The 18,607-nt window shown below is 42.7% G+C and overlaps 1 protein-coding gene across 1 annotated transcript in view; it reads right to left on the bottom strand.

Moving 5' to 3' along the window:
* Octbeta2R (Octopamine beta2 receptor) overlaps window positions 1-18,607 on the bottom strand; it is a 43,563-nt gene that overhangs the window by 7,570 nt on the left and 17,386 nt on the right. Inside the window, exon 2 of the mRNA XM_017144901.3 lies at window positions 1,394-2,782. Coding sequence (XP_017000390.2) covers window positions 1,394-1,944 — 551 coding nt within the window. The 5' untranslated portion in view covers window positions 1,945-2,782. The remainder of the gene's footprint in view (window positions 1-1,393; window positions 2,783-18,607) is intronic.

Consider the following 18,607-nt stretch of genomic DNA (forward strand, 5'->3'; position numbering starts at 1 on the left):
TATCTTGATGATCATCCATCGGCATCGTCATTAGTTTGGCCTGGCTGGCAGCACCTGAATACAGCAACACGCAAGTCACTTAAAAAATAAAATGCTTCTCATTAGCAGCGAGGGCAAAAAGAGAAATTAAGCGAGGTTCAACCTTAATTATGCCTCTCCCCCTTTTTTTTCATTATAATTTTTTTCTGCCTCGTTTTTCTGTGCCATCTAGCCAAGTTTGTTTGTTTCGCCTCTTGGCTTCATTGCCCTTCGCCAACTTTGGCTAAGAGCATTTAAAGTTTTCCCTCTGATGGGTAAAAAATTCTGCGTAGAAAGCTTAGCGGCAAAAAAAATGGAGAAAAAATAACCGAGCGTTTGTCAGCCAGAAAACAACTTTTGATTGCGTCGGCTTTATGAAGCGCTAAATTGATTTGCCTGCCAGTTATTAAGGCATAACTAAAAATATTAACGAACCCAGGCCAGCTGACGTCTCATCATTTATCACTAGAAAAGTTTTTTTTTTATGATAATGTGATTTTCGTGGAAGGACACCGCCCTTAAAATCCCACCACCCATCATTCGTTAACGAGGTCGCCCCAAATGTGTGTGTTTTTCAAGGAAAAATGGTTATGATTTGCTTATTAGCCATTATAACCAGATATTGGTGTCCTCAAACAAAGCAATAAATTCCAGAACTGAAACCAAAGCCCTGTTTGGATTGTCAGAACAAACAAGTTTATGGCTAGTTAAATTTCCATTTAAATTCAGTTGCTGTTAAAGTCAAACCTTAGGTTTGATGGTGAATGTGTTTTGCCAAATTAAATCATTACCCGAGCGACCAATTAAGAATCTCTTAATATGCAAATTGGATTCATGAACAAAGTCATGAAAGTTAATTTGTCATTAAAATAATGCATCTCTGTTCGTTCTTTTGTTGAGGCTGCCTCCGCCTCCCTCGCTAAATGGTGGAAGTAAATACTGCAGTCTCATGCCGAAACGAAGGATAAAACACAACTGAGATGCTCAATTATGAGGGACGTAAATAAGGGACAAGGAGTCGCGGCAAGGACGAGCAATGACAGAGCAAAGCGAGCACGCAAAAAGAGGTCCTGCAGCACGTTTTAAGGGATAAAAACCGGAGAGGAGCGGACGTGCATGAATTTTATGCAAAGTTGACGAAATTCGCGAGCGTAGAAAGCGAAGCGCTTTGTAATTTTTTCGTAGAGGTAGCTCTGCAAATTGGCAATCAAGCCAGCCGGAGGACAATGCCGCTGGCCCTTCAACGGTTTTATGCAAATTACGAAAGAATTACACGGAGCGCGAGCACTTCTAATTGCTTTTTCACAGCTAATTATCGGGGCTCAGGTGTAGGTGTAGGTGTGGGTGTAGCAGCTTAAATATCACGTATACGCACCTTAATTTTCTAACACGCATCACAGAAATAATAACAAGCAGATTGCCGCAAATGGCCGCAATGATGATGAGCAGCATGACGAAGGCCTTGAACAGCCAGAAGATGTTGTCCAGCCAATCCTCGTCAGCGGCATGCTGATGTCCATTTAATCCGGCACCGCTTTCGCTGAGGTTCCAGCCCGCCGCCGTGCCCCCGCCCCCCAGCTGTGTGGCATTCAGTTCGTGTGAAGCGGGCGTGGCAGTGCCCTGCAATGGTGGCAGTGCAGTGGAGGAGGTGGAGGAGGAGGAGGAGCTGGTGGCCAGGGCATTCGTTGTGTGCAGCATGGCCGCCGTGGCCAAAGCGGCCGCAGTGACCCGCGCCAGGGTCGTCAGACTTTGGCCATAACTTTGGCTATAGCTTGGGCTGGTTGTAGGGCTAACTCCCGGCTGCTGCTCCTCCTGACTACCCTTCCCGCAACAGCATCTCGGTCTCTTGCGTATCCTGGCGGCACTGGTGCGATGCCTTTGCCGCGGTGGCTCCGGGCCAAGTTCGGATTCGGGGCACAACAACATTGAGTCTCGGTGTCTGGTTTAATTTTTCTAAATATTATTTCTTTGGCTTGATAGCTTGATAGATCTCTATCTCTCTCTATTTTGGTTTAACACTGTTTTGGGGGGTATTATTTGTTCGCACTTCTAAATTGAAACACCCAGTGGGAGGAGGACCGCCATTGGGAATTCACGACACGCGTAGCGCCGGCGACGTTGAAACCAAAACTGAAACGGCCACCGCAACGGAAATTGATTCGCGAAAGTGGCCCGTGGACGACCGTGTGGCCACGACAACGTCGCCGCTACCGCTGCCTCAGTTTCAGCCTCGGCCTCTTCTCCCTCCTCAGTTTTCAGTTTTCAGGCGCTGCCAACGTCAACGACCAACGGCTGTCCTTGCCAGCCAACGCCGCCCACACGCTCTTGATGGCCTCGCTTTTCCGTTGATTTTCCGCAGCTTTTCCGCTGCTCTGCTGATGGAGGCTATGGCTACCTCGGCTGGACGACGACGACGACGACGTCGACGACAGCGACAATTTCTGGCTATTTACTGCTGCGGTGCGGCTTCTATTTTTTTGTGTAAAAAATTCGCTTTTGCTGCTTCTGCTGCTGCTCCTCCTCGCTGATTGGGTTTTTTTCTAGCTCCAAGCGGCTGCCTTTTAATTCTGTTCATATTTTTTTGCCGCCACGGCTGCCGCCGCCTTGTGTTGCCGCCGAAAAAAATTCGTTGATTTCTTTTGGTTTTATTTTTAACATTTCTTGGGCTTCAAATTATTTTTAGTTTGTTTCGGCCAAGTGGTTGGTTTTTTAGCTCTGCTTCCACTAATTCAGATATTGTTATTCGATGTTTTGCCTCCTGGAACTGTGCCATAAATGGTGGATCGGAAAAAAAAAGAAAAAAAAAACATTATTAAGAGCATGGAAAAACATGGGCTCGATTTTCTTTTTGTTGCCCCGATTATAATCACTTTTGTACATTATCTAGTTGTTGCCGCTGGCATTTGTATCGATTTGAGTCAATATTTGTTTATTTACTGACGCAGAAGTTGAGTTGTTGATGTTGTGCGTGTTTCGCGGACTTTTATGCGAATAAAACAGGGTGTGTTTTTCTTTGTATTTTTAATAAAAATTACAGAACGCGGTGCATCCAGCATTTTAATGCTGGATTTTGTTTTTTTTGCTTTATACTGAAACGTTTAACTGATATCCGCCATTTATGTTTTAATAGCTCTATTATTAATTGATGATAAACAAATCGAAAAAAAATATCTTAAAGGTCTCCTTAATGCTATTAATTTGCTAAAAAATATAATTTAAACTTATGGGTGCCCGAAACATTTAGATATAACAGAATAACTTTAAACCTAATTTCACCGATGGATTACAATATTTGCAAAACAAGCACCCTCCAAATGATGTCATCATCATAGAGCCTACTATCTTAAAACCGAATCTTAACTGCTCCGAACTCAATGCCACACCCTGTACGAAAGCAATGATTTATATGACAACAGCTGGGCGAAAGAATGTCACTCTCTTCAAATGCCTTTTAGCATACAGCCGCCATATCTACGTCTATATCTCGATGAGTATATTCCGCTCTGGCCTGTTTCTTCGGCCCTGTACCCCCCGACTAAATGTTGGGAGATTGGTAAAATGTCCTATGCCACTCCCCTCGATGGGATATAGCGCATTCATTTAGAATATAGAATATGGCTTTGGCTATATGCTAGTCTATATATTTATTCATTTCGATGTGTATTTATATTTATTTTTTCCCGAATTTATTTCCTGATGATGATGTTTTATTTTCATGTTCGCACACGCTTTCAACGCTCGCATCTTGGCCGACTGTTTGATGTTGCTGCCCGCAGCTGTTGTTGTTGCTAAATGGCGTACAACAAATTGGCCACTCGAATTTTGGTGGCCACGAGCTCTAAATTATACGTTGGTCACTCGCGTTGGTGTGTTTTATGTTTTTTATTTATTGCACATTTCCCACGACCATTTTTAGTTGAGTTTGATGTTGATTTTACGTTTGGCTTTGGGTTTGGATTTACTGTTTCGGTTTGAGTTTCTCGGATTGCAAGACTGTTAATTAGGAAAATGAAAGTGTCCACACGCTAAAGTTGTGCCGCAGTGAGTGAAGCCACATGGCGCGAAGGGTTGTTGATTTTTCCTGCCACGCCCTGGCGCTTTTCCAAGTTGAACAACTGCAAGAGATCGAAGGAGAGGGGGGAAAAGTGAATACATTATAGGTAAAATAATATTTAAGCATACATAAATATTGGCGAGCAACAAAAGCAAGCATTGGAAAACATTTTGCTCTCGCCATATTTATTTTATAAATAAAATACAACAGTTTCTTTTTATGAATGCCCAGCTCATCAAAGTGCTGCCGCAGAGGCGTTGGTTGCTGCTTTAGATATTTTAATTTTTTTTTATATTTATAATTTTTTAATTTATAATTTTGCACTGGCTGGCGGCAGCACTCTGGTTTGAAGGCGCGTGGGCGTATAATTAATTTTGTGGCAGAATGAATTTCCTTCAGTTTTATGTATAAATAGATTAAAAGTTGATTTAATTAATGGGTTCTCCAAGTACCCAGCGGGAATGGGGGAGTGAAAGGGCGGCTGCGATTCGAAAATATACTTATATTCCCCCAGCGAATTTGTCAGCAAACACGGAATCTCTTTTGGGCAACGCAGAAGGTTGGCGGATGAGTGACAAGCGATGACAGTGTCCCGGCAACGGAAGCACGAGCTATGGAGCCCCCAAATGCGCCGGACGCAGCTGTCTTGTATCCGAAACTGCGTATCTGTATCTGTACCTCTATCTGTATCTGTATCTCTGCATCTATAGCTATCACAAAAATGTTGCCATGTTTCCATCGTGCAGTTAACGCCCGACACATCGGCGGGAACATAAGCGGCAGCCAAATGCCAATGTTAATGTCATGAAAATCATTTTTTAAATTTAATTTAGCTCTGCGTACTCTTCAACTATATACATTCTACATATAGTTGCGGCTGTTCTAGACGACGCTATTCTTGCTCTTGGCATTGGACGGCCTCGAGTGTTTTGAGTTTCTGGGTTGTGTGGCCAAATTGTTGCCAAATTTCGTGACAAACAGAGTGTGCAACATAATTTGTAAGTGGGGGAAATATCAATAAACTTTTTTCTCCAAGATCCTTCTCCAGATTCCAGCTTCTGGGCCCCGCTAATTTAGCTTAACACACTTTACAGCATTTTGAGCTGAGCCCCCATTTGAAGAAGAAAGTTTCGCGCATGCTCTATCTTGTTTAAAGTTTTAATTAATTAACTTGCATTTATTTTTATTTAATAAACAAAACTTTTCGTTTTACACGCACTCACGAAATTCCTTTTTCTCCGCCTTCCTCTTGGCGAGTGTGTCGCCTATTATTTGCTCTTGGCAATTTGCCACTCCCCCACATTTACACCTGCCTTACCTGCCCACCTGCCGCAATCATCACCACACACCTGAGCTGCACCGAATGGTTTTCTTTTCTGTTCTGTTCTGAAGAAAAGTGGAGACTCCATATTTTCTTATTCCTCACAAATTAAAAATGACTCTGATTTAATTTGGCCGACTTTAATGAGTTTTTGGACCGCATTCAGTTTTGTTATCTTGAAATAGAAAGAATATGTGACTGGCCAATTATGAAAATATTTTCATTAAATACCTTATTATCATACGTATTTTTTTGAAGGATGTTATAAAATTCCTTATAACATTTTTGCAAAGTATATTTGCTGCCAATTAAATGAGTGGTAATATTTCAATTTATATTCAAGCATTTAACTTGAACATAACTTATATAATTATTTTTAAAGTGCATTTCTAAAAGTGCAAGAATTTCAGAATGGTTGGCACTTGTAAAACTTGTCATAAATTTAAATATCTAAGCATTTATTTATAATGCAATGCAAGAATGCTTTTAGTTTCGTTCTTTTAATTAAGTAGGTTGGCCAAAAATAGGGACCCGTTTTACCTTATAAAAAAGAAATATGATAAATGTAAAAAAAATCACCAACAGGAATCTGCATATTACGAACCATAGCTACCTAGTTTTTGTTAAAGCATTGCATTTATTAGAATTTGGTCTCTGATACGATCAAAGTTTCTAAATTCAAACACCATAGTTTTTGTTTCACAATATGGCTCTAAAAATGCTTCAATTAATTCCGCGCACAATGCGAAAGCATTTTCGTTCATTGAAAGCGCAGAGAGAATTGATATTTGAAAATGAAATCCATTTTATTTAATTGCCTGCGTCACTTCACTGGACACACATATATAGATATAGAGAAGCGCCAATGATGTTTCAGTTTTTTCATTTGCTCAACGAAAACAATTTTAATTTCATTAAAATTTTTTTATAACTTATCTGGGCCTGGCCCCTTTTATGTTAATTTTTATTTGGAGAATTCATTTGTGTTGACAAGGTGCTTGACTGACAAAATAACCCATCAAATGTCGCCATAGAAAAACAACGGAGCGCACTTTTGCCGAGGGAAATCAACATTGAAGTGCCTGACCGAGTGGATTGTCCGCAGGCTCTCTTTTAATGCATATAAATTGTGGGCCGATTAACGTTGCGATTTACGCTGATGGATACATCATGATGAACATTATAATCAGCGCAACAGCATCCCCATCCCCAATTCCATCAATGCAGTGACACATTTGAACCGTTAATGGAATCCCAGTACAATTTTGTCACGCAGCCGGCAAATAAATCACACGAATAAAGCCAAAGCCCCTAGTCCCTCAGTTCCATGTCCCATTCAATATTGTATGCATTGGCTATACTTTTACATATTTAATTTTCGCTTTCTCCGCTGCAAATCTGCCACACATTCACACGCAGAGGGAAAATGCTTTTCAATTTCGAGTTCCATAGATAAATATGCCAGGCTGCCAACTGTAAGCGATTTAGAGAGGGGAGGCTGGGAGTCCGGAGGAGATATAACGCCCAAGGCGTTGCGATTTTATTGGCCGTAAAGTAGGCAGCCATGAAATAGGAGTAGTCGAGATCTGGGTCTGGGTCTTTGGGTAGGGTCCAAAGCAAAGCGCTGAGCGAAACACGAGCGGCCATTTAAAAGCCATTGTAGCTACATCCACAAAGTCCACACAATGAAAAACGAAACTTGGCTAAATAGACGGCAAAAAATGCGCGCCGATTGATGCCCCATTGTGGTGGCCTGAAAGGAGAGAATGGGCTGGCTTTTGGGAGGAAGATGGACGAGGGGATGGTCATGTGGACTACGACTGGGACCGGGGGGAGGGCCCTGTGCGAATCTGAAGGATAAGCCACACAAAACAAATGTCAAAGTCAACACCCAAACCAAAGCAAACACAAATAGAATCCCTCCTTCCTTCCAAACGTTTCCCTCCCCCCAATTTTCCCCTTCGCACACACTTAAGCTGCAGCTTGGATACAATATACCATACATTCAAAAGGGGCAAATCGGGGGTGGTGCGTGGGGATGTATAGATCGATTGCCTTGATATTTCACGACCAGGCCACTTCAACTCTAACTTGCTCTATTCTGCCAGCACGATGGAAATTGGGGAAGAGCTTACACCAAGGAAAACATTGATGAAAGCGTATTTGAAATACTCACAGAACTTTATAATAATGTTGGTAACTGATTATAATATTCATATATTAAAATATATATTTAATTTGATGATTATTCACTAAGATACAAATTAAATTTACACTTCTACTTTTTGTAAGATTATAAAACTTATTTTGTAAATTGTCTAAAGAGGTTTGAAATTATTTTTTTACTTTTTATTTACGTTGGTTAATTTTTTATGAGTTTTTTTCCATTTAAATAGTATTTTATTTTGCGTGTATACCATTGAAGATTTGCTTTGTCTCTTGAGATTGTGGCGTCGAACGTCGAGTGGCGCAGCGATTAATGAAAATTGCTTAATAAGCATTATTGTCTTACTGGCATTAAATTGTTTTGAGCAACATTCGAGGGGAAGTGTTGGCACACAACAATGTCGCATTGTTCTCCGCAGAGTTGCCCGTCATTTCGCCCCTCTGGCCGAAGATTGCTAATTGATTAGAACAGGGAAGAACAGTAGCAGTTAGAGTCAAGGGGCGTCACAAATTCCCCGGCTTCTCGGATTCGCATCCTTGGTAGCTGTTGGCTGGCAGCATCTTGACAAAGCCATTCCTCCGCCAGGAAGCAGTGCCGCTTGCCTCGCTTCCGTTTGTCATTTCCAGCTTGTGCTGCCTCTGACAGCAAACTGTCAGAAGTTCGGCGAGCATTGCGCTGATTGACGAACTCACGGCTGTACTCTTTTGCCACCCCATACTCCCTAGTCTTTAGTCCCTAGTCCTTTTCTAGGATGACGTCTCAATGTGTCCGAATCCTTATCATTTCAATGCGAGGGGTCAGGGCTTAATGAGCGCTTGTCTAGCATTGACAGTCCGCCTAAGTGGCTTTGAGTCCTGCGCCTTATCCTTGGCCGAAACTGATGCCTCACGCTTGTCAGTCAAATGGATATTGTTGCAGGCAGTTGGCCTGAATCTATCCAAAGCCATCAGTCTTTATTGCCCTTGGGTCTTTTCACATCATTTGATTATGAGTTCCCATTTATTTTCTATTTTGTGTATCTAAACTTAGTTTAATCTTCTATATTCTTAAAATACATAGATTAACCACTAAGATACTTCATTAAGCTTTGTTGATGAACCAAAGTACCTAGAATAAAGTTCCAGGCTCTCTAGATCTAACTCCTCCGTAGCCAGTGACCCATAAATCTGGCCATTAATCTGACCAGACCATTTGTCAGTCCATCAGGTGGGCCAACGAAAATGGAAGACCGAGTCCTTAAGCGGGAGTGTTTACTTGCAGATATCAGCAAATTGATGATGTTCGCTTCCGCTGCAACCAGAAAAAAACCCCACTTTGTACTGCAAATTAATAGACCCTTTTGGAGGAGGCAGACGGGAACCGAAAACAGCTTAAACTTGCCGTGTTTTATTGGCAGGAAAAAGCTCTTTCTCGTTGCGCCCGGAAAACTGAAGTATTTTCCCAGCTGTGCCTAATGGCACCTGCAGCTGGAGGAGACAGCCATGGCATTTTCGCAAGAGGGGGATCCGCAACCCCCTGGCTCATGCATATTCATGGGGGCGAGACTTCCGCTTCCGTTTCTGTTCCAGCATCTAACAACCACAAATCGTGCCTGGCAACCCGGGTTTATAAATGACTCATGGACCGCTCGAGTTCAACGCCATTTAACGAAAATTGAAACAATTTCGATTCGATTCGATGCGATTCGATTTCTCGATGCTCACTCAAGGCAAGGAGCCCCCAGCTCCTCCTGCCTGCTGACTGCTCCAATTTCACATTCACTCCTCGAGCTTCGCACATGCGAATTGCAAAGTTTTGCTAGTTGTGCTAAATGCCAAGCAGTCGGAAAGTGAAAATGCATATGACAAGCGCCTGGAGAACACCCACCGCACACCACCCACCTATCCAACAAAGATCCTTGCGAATTTGGCCAACAGACAGTGAACAGAAGGCCTGGCCTCGACTTACATGGGAAATTAAACTCAGACCAAATATGAAACATCCTCGAGCTGCTTGGCATTCTTGGGGCTGCTTGAACTGATGGCATCAAATTATGGGCCAAGTCAAGTCGGGACGGAACGGGCAAATAAGGTTATCAAATAATTCAGTCGGCGCTCGAAGCTCCACGAATGCGAGGAATGCGGCAGATGAACATGGTTGGTGGAGGAGTGGAGGAGTCGTAGGGGAATTGGGGTCGCCTGGAAGTATGCAAAGTATTTTTTGGCAATACTACAACTTTATGACTGGGTCCCGAAAATTGCGATTGCCATTGGAACTGCCATTGCGACTGCGGCCATTACCGACGGAATTCGACGTAGGTCCCGAAAAACTAAACCAACTTTTGAGCCGCCCATAATCCAGGCAATAAAATGCCAAGCAGAGAAATAAAAATAAAAAAAGAGGCGGCACAACACAAAACACACAGAAGTCGTCAAAATGCGTCTGTATGTTTCTGCCCGAAATAATCAAAAGCAATGAATTTATATTCTTTATATTATAATTTATGGCGCGTATTCCGTTAAATCTACGAGACAGTCGGCGAAGGCCGACAGTCCCACACACGCACACGAATTTCCATTCCCATTTCCACGCTGGCTTTTCACATTCCACGCGTGGCCAGCGATTTTCGCCGCTCTGCGTTTTGATTATTAAAAAATTTGTGTGCGCCGGCATTTTCATTGCGTTCATTGGGTCGTGTGTTAGTCGCTTTTCACTTGCTTTCCAGCATTTCAGCTTTCCGCTTTCGAACAAGAATAAAGTACTCGCATCCAGATAGCCACCAAGCCTTGATAGATGGCCTTGTCCGCTCTTCAGCGTCGCCGTGTTGACAAATTCAAATAAACTGGCAGCCGAAGCAAATCCGTGACTAAAATCCTTTCATCCCTGGCTTCGCCTTTTTATGGCTTACTCAGAGATAAAACTGCAAAATCGCGATTTTGGAAGAGCAAACTTTCGCCATAAGCATATTTCTTTGAAACTTTTCAACTTAAACACGGCGTAAAATTTTAGTTTTTTGACAAATTCCATTAGAACGTGCCAAGATGGCAATAAATTACTACGCCATTTAATATTTTTATATTTATCGTTATGGGGTAAAATTTAGCAATAATTTTTTACAGATAAAACTTTTATTAATCATGGTTTCAAATCGTTTTTATACCCGTTACTCGTAGAGTAAAAGGGTATATTGTATTCGTGCAAAAGTATGTAACAGGTAGAAGGAAGCGTTTCCGACCCCATAAAGTATATATATTCTTGATCAGGATCACTAGCCGAGTCGATCTAGCCATGTCCGTCTGTCCGTCTGTCCGTCTGTCTGTCTGTCTGTCTGTCTGTCCGTCTGTCCGTATGAACGCTGAGATCTCGGAAACTATAAAAGCTAGAAGATTGACATTTTGCATGCAGATTCTAGGAGTTCCTACGCAGCGCAAGTTTGTTTCAAAAGGGTGCCACGCCCCCTCTAACGCCCACAATCGCATATATACGATTTTAAAAATTTCAATATTTTGGAAAAGTAAAAATGCAGTTTTATTGTGTTTATCAATACCTATCGAAATGTAGAAGAAATTTTTTAAATCGGACCATTCGTTAAAAAGTTACGGCGGATCAAAGTTTTTCTCCATCTCTTTCGCACTCCCTTTAGCTGAGTAACGGGTATCTGATAGTCGGGGCACCCGACTATAGCGTTCTCTCTTGTTTTAACTATTATCTCTTAAATTTAATTTATTTTTATTTTACCCTGTTAAATTCAAGGTTTTAAATGAATCTTTTCAGCTGTATTTAAACAGTTTAAGATGCCCAGTTCGACTGGCCATTTATCCAGCAGTAGCCAAGAATGAAAGCCTCTGAACACCGCGGATCTGGACCGCAAAGGGCATGAAAACATTGAATGGCGAGTTTACTTTACTCTCTGCTCGCTGGCGATGCGAAAACGAGTTTCGCAATTATGCACTGAAATGGGAATAAATATTTATGAAAGACTCGGACAAGTGCCAATCTCTGGGTACTTCGTGCCCTCAAAATGCATGACAATTAGATGCAAATGCCAGTTGAGTCGAGTTGAGTTGCCAACCGATTCGTTGCCATTATGAGCCAGGATCTTGAGAGTGTTTGGGCGCCCCTTACATCGAAACCTGGTCCAATCAAATCCTTTGCTAATGGCCTGTGCCTGTCTCCGGTTCGCTTGAGTGATCCAAATCATTGGAAACTTTGAATTTTAAGCAGCTTACCGACTGGGGGTGCGATATATGTGGGCCAGCTCTACATATGTATAGGCTTGGGGAGTTTTGTTCAAGTTCTGTTCGGTTGAGTTCAGGGACGCCCGAGTATATATCTAAAGCAGATGTAGTTAAATGAAAGCGGATTTGCTGGAAACCACACGCACAAACAGCAGGGAGAACAAAAGCGTAAGAGCAATTAGGAAAATCCGTTTTCTATGCTTGGCAAAATTTTAATTTTTGCGCATAAATACCATTATGGCTTTCGAGTTAGTCGAGCGGACCGCAAAAGCTGCTGCTGCATAAAATAGGAGACCGCAGGACGCAGGACTCAGGACCTAGCCACCCACCAATTCAGAGCCCAAGTGGAGCGATGAGCGACGGGTCAGAGATGAACTTTGATGGATATTAAATTTAGCACGCAAATGGCCTCAAAATCTTGTTGCATGTGCGTTTATATATACATAGACTGTGTGGCGGTTGGTTTTGTGAATTAAAAGCTTAAGCAATTACTTAAACAGACATGCCGCAGAATTAGTTTGGTCCTTATTCGGGTTCGGGGAGGCCATGCGGCCAAACACGAAACACAATAGCCCTGCAGGATGTCCAGCCGGCTGACACAAAAAGGCAATGCAATTACAGAAAAACTACACACAACCCACTCACCCACATCCACATCCCAAATGTTGTTGGCAGGCAAATAATTTTAAAAGCATTTCAACAAAATGCAATGGGATGTATGTAGGGGGTGGGAACGAACCTCTGATGGCTGGCAGCGCTTGTGAGATGGAAACTTTTCGTTTGCTTTGGGTAACAAAAACTTCATCGACTCGAAATCTAGCCAGGCAGCCCCTCATGAGTTGCCCTGCTCGTTGAAGATTGAATGGGAACTGGAGCACCAAGGGGCTCAAATTTATTAACAGCTCCCCCGAACAACAACAGGTTCCACTTTCGAGTGTACTACTTCATAGTTACCCAACTTTTCCGCCATGCCCTGTTTTTCTGTAATAATGTGTCCCAAAAGCTTCCTGCAACATAGCAAACATGGTCGAAAAGTGATTTTGTGTACACAGAACGAACTGTTCCGCCCCCTGAAAATTCTGCTTATCCCGGCATTTGTAGATTTTATGGGTGTGCCATTTTCGTAATGCTTGCTCGTATTTCTTAAAAATGATTAAGACAACTGGTTAAAATATTACGAAAATTACATAGATGATAAAATTTATTGTTCCAGTATTTATAAAGCAGGTTTTGTAAAGCTGATCCAATATTAGTTAAACTTTTTGTTATATAAAATACATTTGTTGCATTTACAGGGTATCCCCCACCTGACGCACTGGGAAACCTGTGAATTTTCCTGCATTGCAATAATGAAATGAAAACTCCAACAAAGCTGAAAACAAATGCAACAAATTAAAGCGCTTGGAAATTTGAATGAAAAATGAAAATGCAACTCTTTTCCGAACAGCCCTTTGGCCCATTCTGCTGCTGATGCTGTTAAAATGGCGGCTCATGGGAAATCATTTTGGATATGTGCCAAACGGAAGTGCCACGGGCAAGCAGCAGCCATGGCAAGCGGATCCGGATCCTGTGGCCTTTTGCCGTCGGTTTAGACCGGCTTACCTCACTAATTGGCAACCGAATCTCAAAGAAGAAAACATCAGACGATGCGACGGCTGAAAAAGCAATCAGGGCTCAAAGTTCGACCCGTTTGTTCGCTAGTTGACATCAATTGGCAGTGACGAGGGCAGCGAGGTGGAAGCCCAAAGCGAAGGCACTGATTAGAGGCTCATTGGAAATCCATAAAAGTCATGGCTCCTCCACTTCTGGGCCACTTGCATAATCAGCGTAATTTTTATGTGCCAACCGAACAAATGAACGATTGAACAAACGGGGTGCGGGGAACGGCGATTGGTCATAAAAGCCAACCCATAACCTGCGGCATCAGGTGAGCAGCTCCAATCATCCCAATGCAATTTAGCAGAATGGCAAGCTGGGAGAAATGAATTTGGCTTGGGGGAGCAATCAGGAATGGAGCTGCGGAAAAAGAGAGCTGTTATATTGAAAAGTCGCCGCCGCAATTGGGCTGCTCTGCGATGTCAGCACTTCCAAAATTCATTTGGCGGAACCGAAACAGTTTCAAAAACAACGGAAACGCACGGCTAACAATGGAAAAGCCACGCACACACGACTTTTGTGGGGAGCGGAAAAACTGTAGCATACTTACGAGCGCAATTTACCTTGTTGTTTGCCAAAAATGAAAAAAAGGAAGAAAAATGTTTATTGCTCACACAGCAAAATAGGACAAGAGGCAGCCAACACATCCACTCAGGAACAGGAGCAGCAGAGGCAGCAGAAGCAGCCAACCCACATGCTTATCCCAATCCACATCCACATTCGTATCCACATTCTCATCCACATCCATATATGCGATGACGGGGCGACTGAATAACGAACTGAGGTCAGCGGGTCGACTTCCCTGCCTTTGGTCTCTGTTTGCTCCTTGGCTAAAAGTTTTATTACCGCTTCGCTTCTTGTGCACCGGGCTCGTTATGTGTTTATTCAATTTGGCCGCCTTTCCAACTGTCCTGCAGTCCACTTGGGAAAGGCCTATGTGCCTGGTTTTTTATGAGGACATTGCGGATAAGTTGATCAGGAGCGGGGTTCGGAGAAATGTTATGAACCTCGTCCTGGCCACTTCAAAGATGTCGGTCTAGGAGGTCTAGAAAACCGAAAGTTATAAAAACGGAGGATATATCTATAAAAGAATTTCAATTTAATGTTATTTTCCTTAGTCTTCTTTTTATTATGACTTATCTATAATTTTTTGTGAATTAGATAATATTTTATTTTCATAATACAAATATTTTAAAAAGCTGAGCTGAACACAGCTTTAATAAAATAATAATATTATTCAAGGAAATTCATTTTAATTTTCAAGTAAATACTTTCCAGGAATATTTTAGCCAACAGCTATTATTTTATTCCTTCATTCACAAGCAAGTATTTTAAGGATTCGACGTTTCTTGGAAGACCTTGGCATCTTCAGACCCCGAATTCCAGCTTAAGCTCCCTGTTCATCCACCAATTGCTGCCCACGACCACAAATTCAATATGATTGTTGTCCCGCCCACCAGAATACCGAATGCCGAATGCCTGAGCATAATGAAGGCATCGAATTAAGAGTGAGCGAGTGCGGGAGCTGTGCCCTTTATGTTTGTTAACATGCCTTGGCCGCCGGTTTATGGCCAGCACAAATGTGTGCTAATAAAGTGAAAGTGGTCGCCGCCTGAAAGCCGGAGCAGATCATAAATGTTTATGCGACTACTTCATCGGAGCCCTGACACACTTGTCCACCCACATACACAGACTCTGGTCCACAGGCGGAGGAATTTTCCGGGCATTTTCCGCGAGAGGTTTTTGCGCTGACGGACATTTCCCCGTTTTGGTTTAGCGCTTTCCGCCGACAACCGTGGAAGTGACTGTGACGGTGGCTTTCCATCTTCGTTGCGACATGACAAGGGCCCAGACAAATGTGCTGCAAGTGCACGAGGTCAGCGGCACAGTCGTAAAACGGATTTCCAGAGAGCCACATTGAAGTCTCTTCTGTGGCTTTAACAGCAGATTATCTAAGCCACAAATAACTCTTGGAAAGTAAGAGGAAAGATAAGACAGCAGGAAGCTTAGGCTAAAGTGCTATTCGAAGTCGAAATAAAAAGGATTTAAGGATTTCGCTAAATTATTAAACACATTATTTCAATAAATGATCAGTCACTACTTGGTTACAAAAGTTATTATGATGTTTAAACTTTTTTATAAGGTATTTCAAGATATAGATTTATTTTTAAGAATTACCCGCATTTTCCAATATTTCTGTGGCTGTCGGCAAGGTAAAAGCAATAAGCAAATTCCTTCACCTAATCCCTCTCGTGGGTGTGGAAAACAGATCGCTCGCCCCGTGATGATGGTGAATTTAAGCTCAAGTGCGGCTGGCAAACTGGCACATTAATTGCGCACTTTGGGCGCATTAGGCTTTAGGTCTTATAATCGATAAACCTCATGGCCCAGGGCGGCTCCTTGTGGCTGTAGCCTGGTATTCGGTAACTGGAAGCTGGTTGCTGGTGGCTGGTGGCTGCCACCCGGTGGAAGGCTGTGGCAGACACCTGCAGAAATGGGCGGTGCAGCCGCGAGACAACACTCGAACATGCAGGAGCCCACTGAAGGAAAGAGGCTGTGGGTCCTCAGGTCCTTACACATGTAAAGTGGGGTTGCGGTGCGACCGTATCGATGTGGCTGTGTCCCACCGGCCCCGTGCGATAAACGCTGCTTTAATTATGAAAACTGTTTAACTGTGTCTGGCTTGACTATTCCAGTTAGCCACACTGTCTGGCCTGCTCGTTAGCTGCCCGTAATTAATGTTATTTAATTCGCAATTAAATATGTGCATTCATTACGACGCCCACACAAGTTGTCAGCGATTTGCAAATAGTCGTATTTAATTTGGCCAACTATTACCTCGGCTCCACTTCCCCTCATACATAAATAATTGCACACGAAGCGATGGACACTTGAGTTGAAGCCACCGCAGCAAGTTGTCTCCGAGGTATTTTTGCACCAGATGAATGGCCAGGGGCTCTGGGCCCGGTCAACTGGTGAGAATATGCCAATACGGTTTTCTGGCCTACAGTGGACTTGTGTGGAAGTGCACATGAAGAAAAACTAGTGATGATATTAGTCATTTATAATAACTGAGGTAAGAAAAACATTTACTAATTTTTTGTGTCTTTATTTACTCCTATAAAGAGAATATTTTTTATTCATAAACTCAGTGACTGTGAGCATTTGCTAATAACAAAAACTTTAAACGAGTAAACAAGGAAAACCAACAATTTCTTTGGTTAAAATTAAGATTAAACAGTTATCACAAAAAACTGGCAAACAAATGGTATTTCAACATTTTTCTAATATAATTCCCTTTGCACTTAATATAAGTAAACCAACTTAAGCAATACAAATAAATGGTAAACGATGGTATTTATTTTTGAAACTATTAAGAACGAGTAAACATTAAATTTAAATAAAGAAAAATCTTCTAACCTAATGTTTCGTTTATTTCTCTGATGTAAATAATACTTTATCATTCTCTAAATACCTTCGTATTATAAATTAAAAATGTTAGCTACTTAGCTTTCCTGTTTTTCCATTATTATATTTGCAATGGAATCCTAGTATTTAACTTCCACTGTACTTTTGCAGAATGCTTTGTGGTGTTCCCTATTTATGCCAGCACTTTCATGCGTGTCTCTGTGTGTGGGAGCTAAACGTGGCACTTAAAGTGTCGGCAGCACCTTCTTCTTCTTCTGCTTCTTCTTCGCTCGTGCATATGTATGAGTGCTCCAACCCCTCCCACATAGCACACCAAGGATACGCACACACACGGGGCTATTACCATATATCATGCGTTACACGGGGCCTATTTCAGTTCGAGCTGCCAGGACCTCTTCTCGAACTGAAACTGAAGTTGGTGCGACGCCACTTGACGGAAAGTTGAATGCCTCACTCAGGAATGCAGACACCGGGGGATAGAGAAGGAGGTCCTGCAGAGGTCCTGACAGTTGGACACGCTCCTACCTACCTACAGATGGCTCAATCTCAACCGGTGGGCGGAGGGACTTCTATTTGTATTCGCTCGCCTGACTGATGGCAGCCCTGGGAGCTGCGATCCCCACTCGACTAATTCCATTTGCTGGCCCTCGAAATCCCAAAAAGCTCCCATTGTTTAAGCCAACAATCAAATATGCAACGGGCTCGGTTCTCTGGGCTCTGAGCTCTGAGTTCCCTTCGCAACGCTGACCAAATTCAGTTTGCATAATATTAAAGCTTTAAGGGGATTCCATTTGGCAACAACCTCCTGCCTGTTCTAGTTCCGCTCTTCCACCTTTCACACTGACATGGAATATCAAATTTCGATGGGCGGAAAAACGCTTGGCTGCTTAGCAATTTTCGCAGTATTTGAATGGAATATTACATTTAATATTCGATCAGCCACCTTTTGCCAATTTTCCATTGCTTGGTGTCGGGTATAAATTTCAGATCTGCCCGCAATTACATAAATCAAAGAGTTAAATTCCATTTGCGGCCCACTGTTTGTGTTCGCTGTTCGCCCCTTTTCGACTTTTGCAGCAGCCAAACCGTATTTTCACATCATTCCCCATCAACTTTGGTGGGTGTGTGGTGAAATATAGTATTTGTATGTATATAGGCCGACTCAAACCGTCGACGGCCCATTTGACTGCTGAGTTGGAACGTCGACTGTCGAGCCTGGCAAAAGGCAGAAAAGTGGATCAAGGAAAGTTACAGCAAAAAATTCAAAAAAAAATAGGAGAAATGGCAGCGAACAAAAAACAATCTGTACAACAGCCAACTGAAATCACAGAGGGGCCCAACTCAAAACATGGCCAAAACTTCAGCTTATGCTCATTGAACGGGTTGTTCTTGTTCTTGCTGGCGAACCTTCGCTTTCGCCTTTCGCATTTCGCATTTATTACATGAGCTGAAAAGTTTCTCCTTCGGCTGCCAAGGCAATCGGGGGCACTTTTGCAGGTTTTATGATCCGATCGCTAAAGGCCTCGGTTCGTTAATGTGTGTGTGTGGGGGTGCGGTATCACTTCCGGTTTATCAATGGCAGAGCCCGTTGACAAATATGCAGGGCCTTTTGGGCCATTGGAATGCGGTCAGTGTAACGCTAACAAGACATTTAGCATTTCCAAGGGCCCCGGACCCCAAGAAACAGAACCCAACCATTCCACATTCTCATGGTCCCAACTTTGGCAATAAATTGTTGGTCTCGC

Source organism: Drosophila takahashii, chromosome 3R (assembly GCF_030179915.1).
Source record: "Drosophila takahashii strain IR98-3 E-12201 chromosome 3R, DtakHiC1v2, whole genome shotgun sequence".
In the NCBI taxonomy this organism is placed as follows: Eukaryota; Metazoa; Arthropoda; class Insecta; order Diptera; family Drosophilidae; genus Drosophila; species Drosophila takahashii.